The sequence below is a fragment of the Cherax quadricarinatus genome, chromosome 33 (assembly GCF_038502225.1).
Source record: "Cherax quadricarinatus isolate ZL_2023a chromosome 33, ASM3850222v1, whole genome shotgun sequence".
In the NCBI taxonomy this organism is placed as follows: domain Eukaryota; kingdom Metazoa; phylum Arthropoda; class Malacostraca; order Decapoda; family Parastacidae; genus Cherax; species Cherax quadricarinatus.
Genome location: NC_091324.1, coordinates 14407461 through 14429436, shown reverse-complemented (window position 1 = coordinate 14429436; position 21976 = coordinate 14407461). Strand labels below are relative to the sequence as shown.

General features: G+C 38.4%; 1 protein-coding gene across 3 annotated transcripts in view; it reads left to right on the top strand.

The window, feature by feature from the left end:
- The first annotated feature begins 4171 nt into the window (after window positions 1–4171).
- The window catches only part of LOC128693918 (uncharacterized), an 80068-nt gene continuing 62263 nt past the window's right edge, over window positions 4172–21976 (top strand). Inside the window, exons 1-3 of one of the 3 annotated variants that reach the window (XM_053783811.2) lie at window positions 4172–4442; window positions 12112–12199; window positions 14259–14451. In XM_053783811.2, the coding sequence (XP_053639786.1) occupies window positions 4417–4442; window positions 12112–12199; window positions 14259–14451 (307 nt within the window). In that variant the 5' untranslated portion in view covers window positions 4172–4416. Of the gene's footprint in view, window positions 4443–5534; window positions 5742–7864; window positions 8426–12111; window positions 12200–14258; window positions 14452–21976 lie in introns of those variants that run through there. The other 2 variants (XM_070090842.1, XM_053783809.2) reach the window with 2 other exon arrangements.

The window sequence follows — 21976 nt, the reverse complement described above, 5'->3', positions numbered from 1 at the left end:
CCACACTCATCGTTACTTCTGACTTGTTCTTGCTCTCCGCCCTTTCTTGCGGTTTGCTCTCCTTAACTTGTGCTAATCCGGCATCATTAGGACACAGTGCACTGTGGTGCTTTCCCTTCCGGCAGCCCCGACACTCCCTGAGCATGGTGTTACAGTCCCTGGCAAAATGTTCTCCACAACACTTGAAACAAAGTCTCAACTCTCTTAGCCGTTGAACCCTTTGGTTATAGGTGGTGAAGCTTGAACACCCTGAACTAGCGTGTTCTTCATCACAAAACACGCACCGTCTCATACTGGCCGCTTTAGTGGCTTCTCCCTTGGCCCTGTGGGTGGAGGGTTCGCCCTGGGCATAATACGTGCCTACTTTAGTGGGAGGTGGTTTAGGTCTATCTCTCGAATGTCTGGGGAAGTCGACCGACTTCTCCTTGGTAGGTAATTTCTCCCCCTGACCTATGCTCAGGTGAGATATGAGATCCCCTAACCCTTCAACAATTTGGTCTATCGTGAACCTATTCGTCCGATGTTTTAAGTGTAACTCATGCACTGTCGTGCTAGCCAGTTTCCTCTGAATCACCTGGCTAAGGATCCATTTTGAATCATTCTCATCATGCAAATCTCTGAAACTATTGGACAAGCTCATAACCTCAATACGGAACTTCTCTAGACTTTGACGGTCATGTCGGCAAGCCTCTAGATCCAACAACCGATAAAGTATAGCTACCTTTATCTCCTCAGTGTTGCCAAACATGTCTTCTAATTGGTCTTTGGCATGTTGGTAATTAGCGTCAGTAATCGGGTAGTGCCGGACCAGATCTAAGGCTTTACCCTTGAGTTGCGACCGCAAATACTGCAACTTGACGGCATCTGACAAATCATTTCTGTCATCTATCTGGGCTCTAAACTGATCCCAGAAACCAATGTACTCTGTTAAGGTTCCGTCAAACGTTGGTAAATTCAGCTGGGGCAACTTGGGCAACATATTGACAGGTGTGTGGTTGTTTGGGGTACCTGCGGTGTTCAACACCATCCTTGGAATACTAGCCTTTAATGTACTTAACTTATCTTTGTACATATTCATCTCCTGATGACAATCTACATCATCCTTAGTGAATTCGTCCATAGCCTGCTGAAGACTTCCCTGGGATTCCTCATCCTCAATAGCCTGTAGCTCATATGCTGTGAATGCTTGTTCATAGGCTTCCCACTTTTCCCCCAAACTCTTCAAGCAGTTCTGCAAATCATCGCAGTCTACATTACTGCGTTGGCAAGTAGCCTTGCACCTGTTACGCGTTCTGTTCAGATGCCCTTTGTATGCTGCTACTGATCGTTTTAATTTTGTTAGCACTGAACCAGACTCTCCTGAACCCCCATCTGCCATTGTCGAAGTTTAATGAGGAGTGTGACACTAATTGTACTTTACCCAGTCCACCCCACAGCACGTCACGGTGTTAGGTAAGAATGAACGAGTCTTAAGGCTTCTCAACAAGCTTAACAATTCCCTTTGTTATATTGACTCTACTATGAATCAAAAATGTACACTGTTAGCTCTCAAATCCCAATCAAAATGTGTATCGATGTGAAAGCTTAACCTAGCACTTAACTGTACAATGCCAGCAAATAATTACAGGACTTAACCTAGTCTCAGGTATAATTCACAAATCCCACATTAACATGAATCAAAGATGATGAAAATCACAATAAAAGTGCAGTATACAAATTAAATCACTTGGTTAACACAAGTAAATTCAACAATTCAACTTGTGAAACAGTAAATAAATAATGTATGTAAACAGCTTGGCCTAACTGTGCCCAGCTTACTCTGTTTAGCGTGGATGGTTGGATAAGGTAAATCCTAACCTAGCTAGTGTGCTATAACTTAAACCTGGCTTTATAACTCCCTGTAAATAATAACTAGGTTAAATCTGTCCTAGCTACTATAACCTTTTGTAAATATTGCACAAGCCTAGCCTAACTGTGGCTACCTTGCAAATCCACTGTAAGTAATTAACACACAAGTCTCCTACTCTGGATTACTTGTAATCACTGTAAATAATTAAATTCACAAGCTTCTCTAGCCTACCTGGCCTGCCTGTAAATTACTGCAAATAACAACTTCTGTGTATAGTCAGCTTGGCCTAGCCTCTGAGTAACTTTGACCTAGGTGTGCTAACTTAAACCTAACTTTTTTAAAACTGGTTCCTAACTGTGGCCTAGCTATGATAGCTTAACCTGTGGCCTAGCTATGATAGCTTAACCTAACTTTCTTAAACTGGTTCTTAACTGTAGCCTAGCTATGATAGCTTAACCTAACTGTGGCCTAGCTATGATAGCTTAACCTAACTCTGTAAAACTGGTTCCTAACTGTGGCCTAGCTATGATAGCTTAACCTAGCTATTCCACATCCGGTTTTCGAAGGACCACTTTTGTGAAAATTTTGTCTGGGCTGCCTCCAAGTGAGTCGCCTACCCTGGCAAACTCTGTTGACACCGAGCTCTGAGATGGGTACCTCAGCCTCACAAGTGGCTTATAGGACAGATTTTTCACAAATGATTGGTATTGCAAGAAACCTCGCCTGCATGCACGTATAAAGGACTAACTTACTTGGTGTTGCAGCATATATCCTGATCTTCAACTTCCTAAGCCTAGCTTTAGCCCCCTAGGACTTCCCCTTGGGAATCACGTGCAACCGGGAGCATTAATTCCTGCAATATTCAATCGTTATTAGTGTCCTGCCTGCACCTCAGAAATTCCTATATCCAAGAGGGTATGTATCCCCTAGTATAACTATGCAGACTCAGACGCTAGCTTCAGACGACTCTGAGACGCTGGTACTTACTGGGCATACTCTCTCTGTAGCACGCCGAGCCCTCAGTCACTCAACTCACAATCTCCTAAGTCACTGGCCAGATCCTACGGGAAAAGGTGAATATCTCGTCTTACTGTATGGGCTGATGGAGGAGATCATCTACGGTACATCGAGGTGTCTCTACCAGATTTCCCCAGGTCTCAGATGTGAAGACACGTGGGGGCGCCGCCTGATGTTCACGGCACGTCTTGTCCAGTCGAAGTCTATCGTAAGAAGGACGCTATTCTGTCTTTGTGACCTGCGCCCCGCCATTCAAGCTAGGGCTGCCAGTTCTCCCTAGCTAACTTATCCTAATGTTTGCCTACATTATCGGCCTATTACTACCTATGTTAAGGTCTTAGGTCTACTCTATCATTATCTACAGATGCCTTAGTAAACCTAATATTAGTGTATTACCAGTAAACCTACCTACTCCTTCCCTGAAGAGTAAATCTATAAATTAAATAAGCTTACCAACCGCCAACCAGAGAATGCCTTGCTTGTTTGGGAGGGTTTAAGGGTCGCTCGGCTCAGACGACCAGACGCTCATGCTGGATCTGAGCTGTGGAACTATTTGGACCAAATAAATTTCCACAGAGGACTGTCTGTTTTATTTTCATTGGGGTTTCAGTCTTGCCCCCCAGGATGTGACCCCTACCAGCCGACTAATACTGAGGTACCTACTTACATGTCAAACATGTAAACATGTCAAACGTTTCCACTCGACCGGGGATTGAACCACAGACACTTGTCAGGCGAGAGCGTTGCCTACTAAGCCAAGGTTAGTGTTGCTCACTTATCTACAGTCAAGTGAAATACACATTTTTTTTGTAATAAACTTAATGAGATACTTACCTACATGCAACACGGTCCTTTACCTTATGTGAACCCATTTCAGATCTGTACCTTTTCAAAGTTGTAAAGATTTCATTTGGACACTTCTAGGTTTAGTTTAACCGTAATGCATCGCATAATTTGTGGCTTTCTTTTGTGCCTACTAATGTTTTACTACATGTAAACAACATTATTTATACCACATAAAAAATTAAAATTGTAATGTATCTTATCTTACTGTCCCCGGTGTGCCGGGTGTTAGGGGCCACTTAAGCGTCATCTGTGGTGGTCCGGAATAACCTCCAACAATGACAACAACAGCGTTTTGCGCCAGCCTTCGTCAGTAAGTTTATTCAGGTACAGGTACACATAAATATAGTTACATAAATTATCATATATAGCAGCATATGTGTAGATTACCTATGACGTCTCGCTGTTTTTTTTTTTTATCAGTAATAAATTTCCCCCGTTCTCTCTGGGACACCTGTTCCCATCATACTTTTCCGGCTGGGCACGTTACAAGACAGGCACGACTTACGAAATTGTAATGACACGATTGCAAACAAACCATCGGTTTAATTTTAGCCACCTCCATTTTTCCGCCTGCGGATAATTCATTTAATGGTTTTAGTGGAAAGCCGGTTACTGTGTGTAGGCGTCGCCATCTACTGAGGCTTGGTGAAGGTGGTCCATCTTGTCTGTTTGGAAACTTCTAGTTTTTATTTATAAAGGGACTCATGTTACCTCTCCATTCATCGCCCAGGTAATTTACACAGATGTTACTGATGCATGTTAATTTGTGCAACTGTTTATGTATACGTATACCTAAATAAACATAATTTTGTACATCGGGAAGCACGGCGCAATATGTAAGCTGTCACTTGCTCTTACAAACCCAACAGCTGCATGTTAGGTTTTAATAATAATGATAATAATAATAATAATAATAATAATTTTTATTTGGACATGATACGTAGTTGTACAAAGAATTATAGTAGTTGGGTGTACATGCCAAAAGCCCCTTGTATACAGAGTATTATGGGCAGGCTTAAAATTAACTTAAAATTAACTAAGCATTGATATATTCAGTGGTAAAAATTACAGTAAATAAATTACAACATGAAGTACAAATGAGTATTTTAAACTGAAATTTGAACATTTCATTAAGAAGCATTATATTGTACAAATTTGTAGCATTACAACGTATAACAAAATGATCAATATACTATATGAAGTCATATAATTTATTAATCCGATCAAATCGAATAAAATCAATGATTTATAGCGCAGAAACAGGTTATATTGTCATTAGATGAGTTACTGTGCATTCAAGAGAATGAATTATTGTATTACGTAATGTAATTAAAAAACAGTTTGATAGGGTTATCTTGTTATTAAGGTATTTTAAATACATTACGGCGGTTGTTCTCTCTCTTACAACATAAATGTATTTTAATTTGTACGTAATCTCAATAAATATTTAAAAAAGCGAATTTTGCTGTTCATATTAGAGAGGTTGTAAAATGAGTTGGAATTTGTGACCTGAGATACGAGTTTGAGTATAATTACGTATTTTTTGTAATGAAAATTGTTTTTTTTTTTTACATGTAACAGACATTTTATGGCTAGGTACTAACCACTTTGTGTTTTTGCAAATTTTCATATACTTGAGTTAGTTGTACCTCAGGGTATTGCCCTGGGTCCTCTTGTGATAATTTTGAAAAACCAAGTGATTTGTAAGGTGACATTATTTATGACTCGTGACAGTTAATTTTCAGAGTATCGCATCTGTTGTATGTAATTTTAAGTAAATTTTGTTGCAAAATATTGAGTTATAACTTGTCTACAAAATATAAGAGAGGCCATGCAGTAAGTCAGGGGAAGTTTCTTGATGCCAGTGAGGGGCTCTTGATCCAAGGAATTGGACCTTGTTGATCTCTTAGTATAGTCTTCTTATGTGGAGATGCAGTTTTTAAATTATTGCTTGTTTTAGCATTCATGATTTTATTTTGGTGGAACTATGCGTGTAGCTTATTTTTGTATTGTTTTAATTTATGAGCAGGTAATTATGTACTGATATATTGACATTATGGGTCAAGAATGGACTGCATATAGTGTGACAATAGTACAGAATAACAGTGTCAAGGACTGGGAGCACAGAGTTCATCAAAAACCCTCTAGCCAAAGGCGAGGCTGTATGTATGATATAATAAGAATAAGTTTATTTTGACATGATACATGGTTGTACAGAGGAATATAGTAGTTGGGTGTACATGCCAAAAGCCCCTTAGTGTGCAGAACATTTCGGGCAAACTTAAAAATAAACTTAAGATTAGAAAGGCAATAATAGTTAATATGGTCATTAGATAAGTTAGAGTTAGTACAAGAGAATTGAATATTCTATTAAGTAATGCTACATGGCTTTGATAAGTCTAGTAGAGAATAATTACACTATTGAATTAGTTTATAAAGATTACAGTATTACAATAGAACAGTTTAAAACAATTTACAATATGATGTATTACAATTTAGTACCATTTAAAACAATGAAATTTAGACATCCTAATTTTGAAGTAAGATAAGATTTCGTTCGGATTTTTAACCCCGGAGGGTTAGCCACCCAGGATAACCCAAGAAAGTCAGTGCGTCATCGAGGATTATATACACCTGGAAAATCCTAGAGGGACTAGTACCGAACTTGCACACGAAAATCACTCACTACGAAAGCAAAAGACTTGGCAGACGATGCACCATCCCCCCAATGAAAAGCAGGGGTGTCACTAGCACGTTAAGAGACCATACAATAAGTGTCAGGGGCCCGAGACTGTTCAACTGCCTCCCAGCACACATAAGGGGGATTACCAACAGACCCCTGGCAGTCTTCAAGCTGGCACTGGACAAGCACCTAAAGTCAGTTCCTGATCAGCCGGGCTGTGGCTCGTACGTTGGTTTGCGTGCAGCCAGCAGCAACAGCCTGGTTGATCAGGCGCTGATCCACCAGGAGGCCTGGTCACAGACCGGGCAGCGGGGGCGTTGACCCCCGAAACTCTCTCCAGGTAAACTCCAGGTAAACTTATTTCCATTGGGGTCCTTAATCTTGTCCCCCAGGATGCGACCCACACCAGTCGACTAACACCCAGGTACCTATTTGCTGCTAGGTGAACAGGACAACAGGTGTAAGGAAACGTGTCGAATGTTTCCACCCGCCGGGAATCGAACCCGGGCCCTCCGTGTGTGAAGCGGGAGCTTTAGCCACCAGGCCACCGGGCCTGGGATATCGAAGAGTGATTAGTGCCTCGTATTATGGCTGTGTGTTCTGTTACAGTTATCAAGGAGTAGTTTGAGAGGAGGGTTTATATTTGAGTGGGCTAAGAACACTCCCCTGTGGGAATCCAACAAGAATAGGTTGTGTAGTGGAGTTGGCTCCATTTGTGTATTCACACTGGGTTCTGTTGCTAAGATAAGATTTTAGGTAATTAAAAGAGTGTTCTCTGACCTCGTAATGTTCAAGTTTTAGGTGCAAAACGTCAAGGTCAGCTGTATCAGAAGCTTTTCATAAGTCTATGAAAAGTCATTCAGTTATGGGACAAATTTTACGAATTGTAGTTAACTGATTAAGCTTTTGTTGCCTGTACTGTTATGCTTGTTACCTTTTTCTGCTGTGGGGAAAGTAATGGGTGTAACCTTTCCAACCACTGTTAATTCTTTTCATTGTGTCATGCAAGCTGCACCTTCTCTGGATAATGTAATAACCAAACAGTACCTGGAGTTTACCTGGGGAGGGTTTTGGGGGTCAGTGCCCCCGTGGCCCGGTCTGAGACCAGGTCTCATGGTGGATCAGGGTCTGATCTTTAACATATATCCCCATTATACCTTCAGTAACAAGATTAGTGAAATATCTGATGAAAACTCTACATTTGACTGCATATTCATGAAAAGTGACCTCTCAGAGGGAATAAAGCAGAAGAGACAGGCAAAACTGAGTAATGATTCATATATGGAATGCACTAACTAGAGTTCATTATAAAATAATAAACATTTCCAGGAGTAATGTTCATCTGAACTCGTATTATACTACCATAACTGCATTGAGATCACTGATACTCTACAAACAATGGACTGTAATTGTATGATTAATATTGATAAGATTAGACAGCATGATAAAGCTACACCCAGACAATTGTTGGATGTCATGTGTGATTGATATGCACCACTGACACTTCGACTTTGATTCATTGGCATATTACATGTGAATTTTGCAGTGACTCCTTTTATAGTGTTTTTATAATAGTATAAAAGAAAAGAAAATTTAGAAAATAAAATTAGCAGTATGAGTGATCCTGTTCTCCAAAACATTTCTCCATATGACCTTGCAAAACAAATTTTACCTCAGGAAAAGGAAAGATCTGGGATACAGGAAATTAATCACAGATCTTCCCTGACAAAGCAGTCTGAGGAGAAATTGAACAATCAGAGGGTATCCAACAATGCACAGGATGAAAGTTTGGTTCCATCAGCAGATGTTGGCACTCAAGACAATAATTGTCATGTGTCTCCAGAGACTTTAAATTTTACACTCAATAGTATGAAGGAAAAAGAATATTCAGGTATAGCTTATTCTGACTGGTACAACCGTTTTGATCAAAGAGAAGTGAGAGAGAGGAAAGACTCAGACCAAAAGGACACATCAGGCAGTGGCTACATTACTTGTCATTCAACAGGTGAAGATGAGGTAGATGGCTTTATGTAAGTATTTGAAATGCAATTCTTCATTAAAGTATTAAATGTTTTAATGCCTCAAGGGTGTGCCATAATGTTGGTGAAAGGATCTTGAGACAAAAAATTTGAATTATCCTCCCCTTCCTTGGATCAAACCTGATTTTCCCTTATTCTCTAAGTGTTGTATGGCCCCCATGGGTACATGTGTCCCAACGAATATAATAATAAATAACAAAGAGGCACAATACTGTGACTGGACCAATGCACAGATAACCTACACATAGGAGAGAGGAGCTTACGATGACGTTTCGGTCCGACTTGGGCCGGAGAAAAAATTCTTTTCCTTCCCCATGGAGATGAAAGGAAATAGATAAGAATAATAACTATTAAGAAAATAAAAAAATTTAGATGGGTGTGTATACATATACTACATGTAAATGTACATGTATATGTAGTGTAACTTAAGTGTAAGTAAAAGTAGCAAGATGTACCTGTTTTCTTGTGTGTTTATGAGACAGAGAAAAGACACCAGCAATCCTACTATTGTGCAGAACAACTACAGGTTTCCGTTTCACACACATTTGGCAGGACAGTAGTACCTCCCTGAGTGGTTGCTATCTATCAACCCACTACCATGAAGGGATTCAGGAAAATTGGTTAGCTGGACTTGAGTCCTGAAAGTGGGAAGTACAGTGCCTGCACTCAGAAGGAGGGGTGGAGATATTTTTTAGTGTAGGCACACTTCTGACAAGACAGTGATGGAGTGAGTGGTGATGAAAGTGTTTCTTCTTTTTTGGATCACCCTTCCTTGGTGGGAAATGGCTGATATGTTAATAAAAAAAAATTAGTGATCTAATAAATATTGTACTGCATTAATTATTTAGATTTTAATAAACATTATTACATTAAAAGCTCAATTTAACAAACCCTGATTTAACAAATTTTGGATTTAATGGACAAAATCCAGAAACAACAAAGTTTGTTAATTCCAGCATTGTACATTATTGATACAATCTGTTGGATAAATTTATTTCAGATTTAACACCATAGGGGTCATACAGTGCCTAAGAAATGGGAGATGATGAGGTTTGATCCAAGGAAGGGTACCTACAATTCTTTGAATCAAGAGCTCATCACCAACACCAAGGCATCCCTCTCTTGAAGGGATTGCCCTGTAAGATTAGACTTCAAAGTCAAACCACAAAAGACCTCCCAATGATCTGGAGGATAGATCTTGTAGGTTTAGGATGGATGTAAGTTCATATATTTCTTGGTAAATATTAGTCAAGCAGTAGAGTTCAGTCTCAGAATGAATCTCTATGTTTGAATGTTATATTAAGTTTGCATTATGCACCATAGGCTGGGAACATATCTATCATTTATTTGACATAACTTAAAAGTAAATTTTGTTATGCCGTAATTATTATTACATATAGTATTACACAAATAACCTGCACTTAGGAGAGAAGAGCTTATGACGATGTTTCGGTCTGACTTGTACCATTTACAAAGTCACACTAACAAAAACTTCAGAGCACCCATGACTTAACCTGATTCTTTTTTCCCCTTCTCCCTCTTCCCCTTTCCTCTTTCCTCTTTCTCCTTTGGGCTATCTTTCTTCTGCCTTGGGGATTTGGTCCATTATTATTATTATTTCCCCCCCATCCATGTTCCTGTTCCTACCCTTTGTGGGCTCCTAGCTCCCTTGCAGTGCTCCTCTTTCTTAGTACAGTGGACCCCCGGTTAACGATATTTTTTCATTCCAGAAGTATGTCCAGGTGCCAGTACTGACCGAATTTGTTCCCATAAGGAATATTGTGAAGTAGATTAGTCCATTTCAGACCCCCAAACATACACGTACAAACGCACTTACATAAATACACTTACATAATTGGTCGCATTGGGAGGTGATCGTTAAGCGGGGGTCCACTGTATTTGACTACTACTACTACTACTACTACTATTACTACCACTACCACCAGATCTACCACTACTACTACTACCACCACTACTCTTCTTCCCTTCCTACTGCCTCTCTTGTCCCATCCCTGTCTGCTGGCCTGTATGTACTCCTTCCTTCTCTCCTCTTTGTTAGTGTGACTTTGTAAATGGTCCAAGTTAGGCCGAAATATCGTTGTAAGCTCCGCTCTCCTATGTGCAGGTTATTTGTGTAATACTATATGTAATAATAATTACGGCATAATGAAATTTACTTTTAAGTTATGTCATATAAATGATAGATATGTTCCCAGCCTATGGTGCATAATGCAAACTTAATATAACATTCAAACATAGAGATTCATTCTGAGACTGAACTCTATTGCTTGACTAATGTTTACCAAGAAATGTATGAACTTACATCCATCCTAAACCTACATGATCTATCCTCCAGATCATTGGGAGGTCTTTTGTGGTTTGACTTTGAAGTCTAATCTTACAGGGCAATCCCTTCAAGAGAGGGATCCCTTGGTGTTGGTGATGAGCTCTTGATTCAAAGAATTGTAGGTACCCTTCCTTGGATCAAACCTCATCATCTCCCATTTCCTAGGCACTGTATGACCCCTATGGTGTTAAATCTGAAATAAATTTATCCAACAGATTGTATCAATAATGTACAATGCTGGAATTAACAAACTTTGTTGTTTCTGGATTTTGTCCATTAAATCCAAAATTTGTTAAATCAGGGTTTGTTAAATTGAGCTTTTAATGTAATAATGTTTATTAAAATTTAAATAATTAATGCAGTACAATATTTATTAGATCACTATTTTTTTTTTATTAACATATCAGCCATTTCCCAGCAAGGAAGGGTGATCCAGAAAAGAAGAAACACTTTCATCACCACTTACTCCATCACTGTCTTGTCAGAAGTGTGCCTACACTAAAAAATATCTCCACCCCTCCTTCTGAGTGCAGGCACTGTACTTCCCACTTTCAGGACTCAAGTCCAGCTAACCAATTTTCCTGAATCCCTTCATGGTAGTGGGTTGATAGATAGCAACCACTCAGGGAGGTACTACTGTCCTGCCAAATGTGTGTGAAACGGAAACCTGTAGTTGTTCTGCACAATAGTAGGATTGCTGGTGTCTTTTCTCTGTCTCATAAACACACAAGAAAACAGGTACATCTTGCTACTTTTACTTACACTTAAGTTACACTACATATACATGTACATTTACATGTATATGTATACACACCCATCTAAATTTTTTATTTTCTTAATAGTTATTATTCTTATCTATTTCCTTTCATCTCCATGGGGAAGGAAAAAATTCTTTCCTTCGTTAGTCATCCGTGTCGTAAGAGGTGACTAAAATGCCAGGAGCAATGGGCTAGTAATCCCTTGTGTATAAATTACTAAAAATAATAATCAGAAAAACTTTATAAAGCTAAAGCAATATTAATTGTATATGTATTTCTGCATAGAACTGTGTTCCCAGTGAAGAGATTAAAAATGTTGCATTAGTGAAACACTGTAAAGCGGGGCCCTCCTGTAAATACCTGTACAACCAATTCTACCTTTTGTATCATACTATGTACTATAAATTTTTTTTATTATTTTTTTATTATCACACCGGCCGATTCCCACCAAGGCAGGGTGGCCCGAAAAAGAAAAACTTTCACCATCATTCACTCCATCACTGTCTTGCCAGAAGGGTGCTTTACACTACAGTTTTTAAACTGCAACATTAACACCCCTCCTTTTTTTACAGATCAAATATCAAGGAAATAATGTCTCGCCAACGTTCTGAATCCGTTGCTTCCCTGGATTATTATCGTTCACAAGATACCAGTTTGCAGGTACAGTTTGTAGTGCATATTTTGATTCTTTACAGCTGTTTGTGATGAATATAACATGCTTCACAACATGGAGCTTGGAGTAGAATAAGTTTGTGATTACCTGTTTGTAGTTTTGCTCCTGAATAAAGCTGTATTTGTGGTGTCCAGTCTTCAATGTTTAGTTTGTAATATGCAGTAATTGCTTCACATTTCCAGTAGTATTAAAATACTGTGGAACCTTGACTTACGAGTTTAATTCGTTCTGTGACCTAGCTCGTAATTCAATTTACTCGTACTATATCAAATCAATTTTCCTCATTTAAATTAATTGAAAAGCCATTAATCCATTCCTGCACTCTGGAGACAAGACAAAATGCTTGAATATGACACTAATATCAACTGTACGGCTTATTTAATTATCACAATTCATCTAATATGAAATAATAAATAATATAATTATCACAGAAACATGATATACTACATATACTCTAGAATAAATAAAATAGGCCATGATATGGTGGTAGAGGCAGCGGCGGAAGTGTCCACCATTTCCTCTCTAACTTTGACTATATTATCTTCCCATGCTCTTATTGTAAGAGAAAATGGAGTATTTGTGAGGCTAATTGCAGAAATATCACATATAAAAACAATAAATCATAATACATATGATTTAAACTGTTTATATAAAGTGTATATGTACTAACACACTTGGAGCAGGGATGGTGGGGGATGTTGAGGGTGGAGGATGTTGAGGCTGCAGCATATGATGTCAGTGACCCTGTAAACCTCCAACAACATTGTTTTGTTTAATCACTGAACATAACTGATACAACTTTAGTATATACATGTCGTAGATGTACTAAACTGGTATTGCCTGGCTAAGTCCATGGAAATCAGCGTTTTTTTTCTTCTTAGCACTGTCCTTTGCACTTATTTTCTTAGGACCCATGGTTAGAAAAAAGAAATTTGGCCAAATGACTTAAAAAAAAATGCAAGCAAGCATGAGAGAACTGCTCCTACAGCAATGTAAATGTGTACTGCTTACCAGACGTTTTGGCATCAGCTGTGCCAACTAGCGGCAGCATTCTGAATTATTATTATGTACGTATTAAGTATTATTATTATTATTATTATTAGTTTAGGGAACTGAAGCTCTATCACAAATAATAATAATAATAATAATAATAATATTATTATTATTATTAATTTAGGTAACGAGAACTGATCCAATTCCCTAGATCAAGAGCCCCTCACCAGCATCAAGGAGCCTTGATGCTGGTGAGGGGCTCTTGATCTAGGGAATTGGATCTGTGCTCTAGTTACCTAAATTAGTAATAATAATAGTAATAATAACTAATAATTATTATTATTATTATAACGAACGCTGCCAACTCAGTGCACCGTTTACCTCGCTGTGGGAGCAGTTCTCTCATGCTTTGCTTACATTTTTGACAGTCATTTGGCCAAATTTCGTTTTTCTAAGCATGGGCCCTAAGAAAATAAGTGTAAAGGACAATGCTGAGACGAAAAAGAGGATGATTTCCATGGAAATACAGCATGAAATTATAGATAAACAAGCGAGGTGTCCATGTTTTGCATTGATGGGGAAGCAGGGGGAGCTGGCTCGTAACTCAAATGGTGGCTCATAACTCAGAGCAAAAAATCGACCCAGGGACGGCTCATATCTCAAAAAGCTTGTACGTTGGGACACTCGTAAGTCAAGATTCCACTGTACTTAATACAGTGTACCTCTTTTCAGATCCCATTCCAGCAGTCTACCACAATTTATGAAGGAACACTGTACGTACTAAACTTTCTAGCATTTTGTGATATTTTTTATTCATACTATACAAGGGTGGTGCCAGAATTTCTGTACTGGAGGGGCTTAAGGGTGGCTCTGATTTGGAGGGAGGGAGGGCTAGGTTTGTTTGAAGCAGCATTATTATTACAGTATTACTATTTTTATTTGGGGGGTATAAAGCCTCCCCAAACCCCCTCTTGGTGCTACCACTGATACTGTAGCTTATAACTGTATCCTGTTCTTTCTATTGATAGTGCTAAAATATCCTTCACATTTCAGATAGCAGCAAGAGAGGAACTACAGGATCGAGGACAGTATTCTGCAAGTAATGGAAGACAAATGCAGCAGTCACGGAGACTACCATTCTGGCTCTGGTTCATTATAGCCAAGAGTCTGGGTATCAAGCTTCATGCTGAAGACAAACCAATTATTGCTACTGTCCTATACACCATTACATTTATGAGTGCATTAGGTGAGTCCTTCTCCTGTTATAGAAGAACATGCATACACTATTGATATTTTTATTTCTTCAATTTTTTGCTGCTATATCTTATTGATGTGTTCATTTGTTTCCACTTGGAGCTGTTGAAATTATTAACCCTTTGAGGGTTTCGGACGTACTAGTACGGCTTACGACCCAGGGTTTTTGACGTACTAGTATGCCTAAATTCTAGCGCCCTCAAATCTAGTGGGAGAAAGCTGGTAGGCCTTCATATGAAAGAATGGGTCTATGTGGTCAGTGTGCACAGTCTAAAAAAAATCCTGCAGCACACAGTGCATAATGAGGAAAAAAAACTTTGACCGTTTTTTTGGAATAAAACAGCGACTTTGCACTGTATTTTCGTATGGTATTTATTGTTGTATTCTAGTTTTCTTGGTCTCATTTTATAGAATGGAAGACATATTACAGAAATTGAGATGATTTTGACTGGTTTTACAATGAAAGATACCTTGAAATTGAGCTCAAAGTAGCAGAAATGTTCGATTTTTACCAAATTTCAAAAGTAAACAAATCATGCCAATGGTCCAATACACGTCAACTGGTGAGTCTAATATTCTTTCACAAGTGTGCCAATAATATTTGTACAATTTTTTATACTAATGCAGTAGTCTGCATAACAGTAAATCTTATATTTTTTGTGAGAATAAAAATTCAAAGTGGAAAGCAAAAGAATATAAGAGGGGCCTTGAGACGTGACTAATGACCAGAGGAAATGTCATTTTAGTGTCAGGAATGTCTTTCTTATTTATTCTGGACCCTATTCGGAAATTGGCATCTTTTGAAATTTGTATGAAATTGGCAAAATTGCTAAATTCTGACCACTGTACTGGATAGTTGAATTTCATAAATGGGTGGTTTCTTGCACCCATTCGATAGAAAAAATGGAGTTCTAGCGAAACATTCATGTTTTTTGTCGACTAGTACAGTGGAATTGGCCGAAAATGGGGCTCAAAGTGGGCAAAATCGCCGATGCGTAAATATCCCCGAGACCGCTAACTTCGCGAGAGCATAATTCTGTAAGTTTTCCATCAAATTTCAAACTTTTGGTGTCCTTATGATCGGGAAAAGATTCTCTATCTTTTCATAAGAGAATTTTTTTTTTTTTTTTTTTTTTTTAAATTTGGCCGACCCTGAGAACGAGTTTCGGAGAGGGCCTGTCGACCCTCAAAGGGTTAATAAATTAATGCAAATTGTACACATTGATTTTTATACATCTCAATGATAATTTCATTATTTGTTTGACAATTTTTATTGTATTTTTGTAAGAAAAAAAATGAAAAATGTATTTTAATGATATTTGCATCAACTGTACATTTAATCTGTGACTGGCCTGTGACCAGACTTCCCTGATGATTTTCTGATCACCCAGAGTATTACCTTGAACAGTTATGGACTCTGTAAACAATTTTAAGGTGTTTATAATCTTATGTCTGCCAGACATACACTGCATAACTGTGGCCTTTTTATGTATGATAAAACCTTTATGTAATGTAATACAGTGTATCATGGAAAATAAACTTTATTTTAACCTTCAGGCCCACATAGCCATTACAGCAAGGCTTATAGGCACCTCCTGCAGTAACTTGTCTGAATGTTGACATAATGTTCTCTTACCTTGCTTATTGCATCTCTACTTTTTTCATTGAGTTTATACTTCTTTCATATCTCAAGCTCTATGTTGTTACTTTAGTGTGCAGAATAGATATTCCATGTGTAATATGATATACAGTATTTCTTTACTCCATTCTAGAGAATACATTCTGAATGCTTTGAAGCTGTCTCTGAAGTTTGAAAATTTAGTTGACCCTATGAGAGCAGCAAATTAGCTGTACTATAAATTATATGTGTGCTTTTTGCTCAGATATTTCATCTGTTATGAAAGGGAGTGTAAACACAACAGTATTCCAAATGACAGAGTATAACTTCCTAGTCATTGGTGTTGCATCTTTTGTTTTAAATGTTTTGCATTCACCAGATTGTTTTCCTATTCTTTGCTACATATGTTTTGTTGTGTCTGATTGTTAGGACATCTGACATTAGTATGTCTACAGCATTTTTTTATGTTCCGTCTCTTTCTTTCTTCTTTCAACAAACTGGCCATATCCCACCAAGGCAGGGTGGCCTAAAAAGAAAAACATGAGTTTCTCTTTTTAATTTTAGTAATATATACAGGAGAAGGGGTTATTAGCCTCTTGCTTCCAGAATTTTAGTCATCTCTTACGACACACATGGCTTACGGAGGAAGAATTCTGATCCACTTCCTCATGGAAAATGTTCCTTATCTCTTAAGACAAAATCTGACTTCCATATACTGTACTGTACTTATTTTAGGCTCTTTATTCTTTACACATCAGAGCACTTGGAATTTGTCACTACTAAGCATCATATTTTCTTTGCTGTCCATTGAAATATTTTGTTGATATTTGATTGTTTCAGTGTCTTCTATTAGGGTAACTTTCATGATTATTTTGGAATCAGCTAAAGAAGACATAGCTGTTATATGTTTTCTCTATATTTACTCTGAAGATGAGAGAGAAAAGTTGCCAGGACAATGCTTTGTGGACCTGATTTTTTTAAAGTACTCAGAATGAATTTGACTTTGTTTACTGTCACTCAGTGATCTGTATTAGTAACTTGAATATCCACTTTCCTCTGTCACTTATTATGTCTTTGATCTCATTTTACAAAGATTTGCAAAATGTGTAAAATACATTGAAAATGATTTTTTGCCTGTTTCCCAGTGATTTTGTTGTAGTGGTTCAATAATTATGAGAGATATAATCATTCTGCTATAAACCTTTGGTGACCTGAGTTGTGTAGCTCAGGCTTTTTCCTTAAACCAATACATGTAGGTATAATTTTTTAGTACTCTCAAGGACCTTCATGATACATGATATTAGTAATACTGGTCTGTAGGTTTTTCCTGTAATCTTTCTTCTTCACACCTGAATCTACAATAAGATTTTTTCCCAAAGCACACTTAGTTTCTGTGCATATGATATTTTGCATTATTTTTATAAATACAGCATTCCAGGAATAGTCCCATTGCTTGATGAGTGCATGGTCATGTTTTCAATTTTTTTAAATCTTTGTATCTAGTACAGTGGACCCTTGGCTAACGAACGCATCGCATAAAGTTAAATCCGCCCAACAAAGTGTTTGAGCGTAAAAATTTTGGCCTGGCTAATGGTAAAAAACTCGCCCAGAGTGATTCATCCCGAACCTGTCCGTCCAGCCTGAGTGCCTCAGCTGCCCTGCTGTCATTGTTTACAAGCCAGGGTGGCCAGTTTCATGCATGCATTCAATACATTTTGTATTATTCCATTGTTTATAGTGCTTGTAACTGCTAAATAAGCCACCATGGGCCCAAAGAAAGCTTCTGGTGCCGACCCTGTGGTAAAAAGGGTGAGAAATACTATCGAAATACTATCGTACCACCGTCAGCTGGTGCTGCACCACCGTCAGCTGGTGCTGCACCACCGTCAGCTGTACTACTTGAAGATGTGGAGAGACTGTTGTTGGTGTGGCTTAATGAGAAACAATTACCGAGAAACGACCCCCAGAGGGTTAGCCATCCAGGATAACCCAAGAAAGTCAGCGAGTCATCGAGGATTGTCTAACTTATTTCCATTGGGGTCCTTAATCTTGTCCCCCAGGACGCGACCCACACCAGTCGACTAACACCCAGGTGAACAGGAAAAAAAATGCCTGGAACTAGTGCTCATATTGGTGAATTTAAGGCCAGCAAAGATTGGTTTGAGAGATTTAAGAATTGTAGTGACATACACAGTGTGATAAGGCATGGCGAAGCTGAAAAATTCCAATCCCAACAAGTGTTCAATTGTGACGGAACAGGCCTGTTCTGGAAGAAAATGCCAAATAGGACCTACATTACTCAGGAGGAAAAGGCACTCCCAGGACACAAGCCTATGAAAGACAAGCTAACTTTCTTGTTTTGTTGTAATGCTAGTGGGGATTGCAAAGTGAAGCCTTTACTCATGTATCACTCTGAAAATCCCAGAGTGTTCAAGAAAAACAGTGTCTCATCACTCATCAATACTCCTCAATAAAGATAAGTGTCATTTTAACATTTATTTATATAGTAATTGTGCATGTCTCATTGTTTTTGTAGGGAAATGTATATTTCATGAAAAAAAAAATTATTTTTTTAATACTTTTGGCTGTCTGGAATGGATTAATTGGATTTCTATTATTTCTTATGGGGAAAATTAATTCGGCTAACAATAATTTCGTCTAATGATGAGCTCTCAGGAATGGATTAATATTGTTGGCCGAGGGTCCACTGTATCTAATATCACATAGCATTCATAGAGGGAGTAGAGTGTGAACAGTTTCTAGGTCTTCAACTGTTATGATGTAGATTGATTTGCTAAATATATATTCATACTATTTTTTCAGGATTTTGCTCATTCATTTGTCATCAGCAAATATATGTACCTCTTGTAAGTAAAAGACAAGTATTGTACGGGGTTTTCTTTTTTGATTTTGCCTGTAAATATGTTTTTAGATCTTTCACAATAAACTGAATGGTTTTTTATTCCTTTTGTGTTTCTTCCATCATATATGAATGTTTTAGTTTCTGCTCCTATCAGTGATTTCTGTGTAGATTTTTCCTTCTTTTATCATTGCATTTGGTGTTTTGAGCGGCTCCTCAGTTTTTCAACTATTTTCTTCTGTAAAGTGCTCTCTTTCTAAATTTCTGTCTTCCAACTATCTCTTTGGGACATTTTATAGACATTGTATGTTTCTGCACTTAGCTTTTATGTATTGGCTTGGGTTTAAATTACACTAGCATATATATATATATTTTTTTACCACACCAGAAGTCTCGCATTAAGGTAAGGTGATCCCAAAACAGGAAAAGCATTCACCATCATTCATTTAAATGCTATTATGCTAGAAGTGTGCAATCATCACAATTCAAATAATCCTCCACACTTCAATAACCATCCATGCCCCTCCTTTAAATGCAGGCAGTACAGTACTGTATATGTCTTGCCTCCAGGACTTGAGTCTGACTAACCAGTTTTCCTGAATGTATGCTACCTTGTTCACACACTAACATCATGTCAGATTCTACAAACCACTTGTCTCCACCCACTTTAATCCAGCACTAACACGTGCCTGCTTTATGCTCAAACCCTACTACATAAAATACACTTCACACCCTCCCAGCAGATTTTCCTAGGAAGACCCCTACCCCTCTTTCCTTCCATTCTAGATTTATACACACCCTTTTGGTCATCCTATTCTTCTCCATCTTTTCTTCACCCTTAAACTGTCAAAACGTAGATCTACGTTTGCACTCATAGCGCTCCAAACGTAGATCAACGTTTTATTTTTCATTCCTTCAGATTTGGCACAATAGGCTTGAGTCACCTAGACATGAAAGAATGGGTCTGTGCACTCAGTGTGCACACTATTAAAAAAATCTGGGAGCACTTAGTACCTTGTGGGAGCACAAGTTCAATTGAGCGCCAGCTAGAGCAAATAGCTTGGCAAACACCGGGAATTCACTGATGCCATGTCGCATTAACACTCCCATTTTAAGAGGAAAGTAAAAATAGGTTAGATAAATACATGAGTGAGTATGGGTGAATGTGAGTTGAACCTGACTAGCTTGTGCTACTAGGCCTGATGTCATGCTCCTTCCTTCAATGGATGTGACCTGACAAGGTGGGTCATTGGTCTAAGGTGGGGGGGGGAGGGTGACATGTACCTGCCTTGCATGGGTCAGTAGGCCTGCTGCAGTGTTCCTTCTTTCTTATGTTCTTATATATTCGGCAGGCTGGCCGGCTGGCTTGCTTTGACTGTCTCTGGCTGTCTCTCTGTCTATACAGTGGTCCCTCGTTTTTCATAATTAATCCGTTCCTGGAGGAGCTACTATAAACAAAATTTACGATTTGCGAATCAATTTTCCCCATAAAAAATAATGTAAATACAATTAATCCGTTCCTGACACCCAGAAGTATTAAAACAAAAAAAATTTTTTACATGAGATATACATGTAGTACATAAACAATACAATGGGAAATGATGAATGAAACATTAACAGCATAACACTTACCTTTATTGGAGATTCTTCTTAGTGTATAGGAGACTGGAGGAGGAGAGAGATTGGATTGTTTACAGTGTGGAAGGGGAATCCCCTTCCAGCAACACCTCAGGTACCAATTGCTTCTCTGGGGTTGCTTCTCTTCTCTGTTTCTTAATGCCACTAGGACCACCTTGAGAGTCACTCTAGTCCTGTCTCGCAAAGTAATGTGGAGAGAGCTCTGTTTCTGGCGTCTCTTTAACACTTCCCTAAAATGGCCCAAGACTTTGTCACTGTACATATTTCTCACCTTCTTTACCACAAGCTTGGCACTAGGAGCTTTCTTTGGAGCCATGGTAGCTTATTTAGTACTTGCAAGCACTAAAATGAGTGGAATATTATGAAATATTTCGTAGGAGCACTTGAGGGGCCCTTCACTCACTGGTAAACAATGCCAGACTGGCTGGGTAGGGAGGCTGCCTTGGCTCACACCGTGCGTACGCGTCCCGGACGAACTACTATTCGCGAGTCAACCTATGAAAAGCGAGTCCATGTTTATACAAAAATACCCCTATGATTGGCGAAATTTACGATTGCCGAGAACTACGAAAAGCGAGGGACCACTGTATCTCTGTCTATCTATATCTCTGTCTATCTATATATCTATCTATATCTCTATCTGTCTATCTATATCTCTGTCTCACATGTACACATAAGTACAGTTATTATACATGGTGTGAATTACCTAGGATAATCCAAAAATTCCAGGCAGATAGACAGACAGTTAGATAGATAGATACAGACAGACAGACAGATAGATAGAAACATGTTTGTGTGTATCAGTGAAAACAAATAAAGCCAGGGATCCCCCGAGCACCCATTTATCAAATGTCACCGAGCTTATAACAGATGTCATAACACGATTCTTCAAGGAGTTTGGTATCCTATACTCCAGGCAGACAGAAAGACAGATAAGCAGAGACAGACAGACAGGCAGGCAGATAGACAGATACAGATAGATAGGCAGACAGACAGACAGAAATAGACAGAGAGACAAGACATGTTTGTGTGTAACAGTGATAACAAATACAGTGAGGGTTAGCTGGAGCAGTGGGCATTTATCAATTGTCACTAGGCTGTCAACAGTATAGGGATGCCTTTCATAACAACATGCTTAAAGGTATATGCCAGGGTGTCTAATACATTGCTGGGACCTACAAATACTTTGTATATAGTATTTCTAAACAATAGTAAATAACCCAAGCAGGTGTAAATGTTCACCTGTCAATGTGATTATGACTATTTGAGCACTATTTCAGTACCTAATATTAGTGTCAGAACAAAGATTGGCTTGAAATTACAAGAACTATTATAAATTGTAATTATCAGAACATAAAAAAAATATAAATTAAAACAAAAACGAGAAAAAAGGTACAGGTC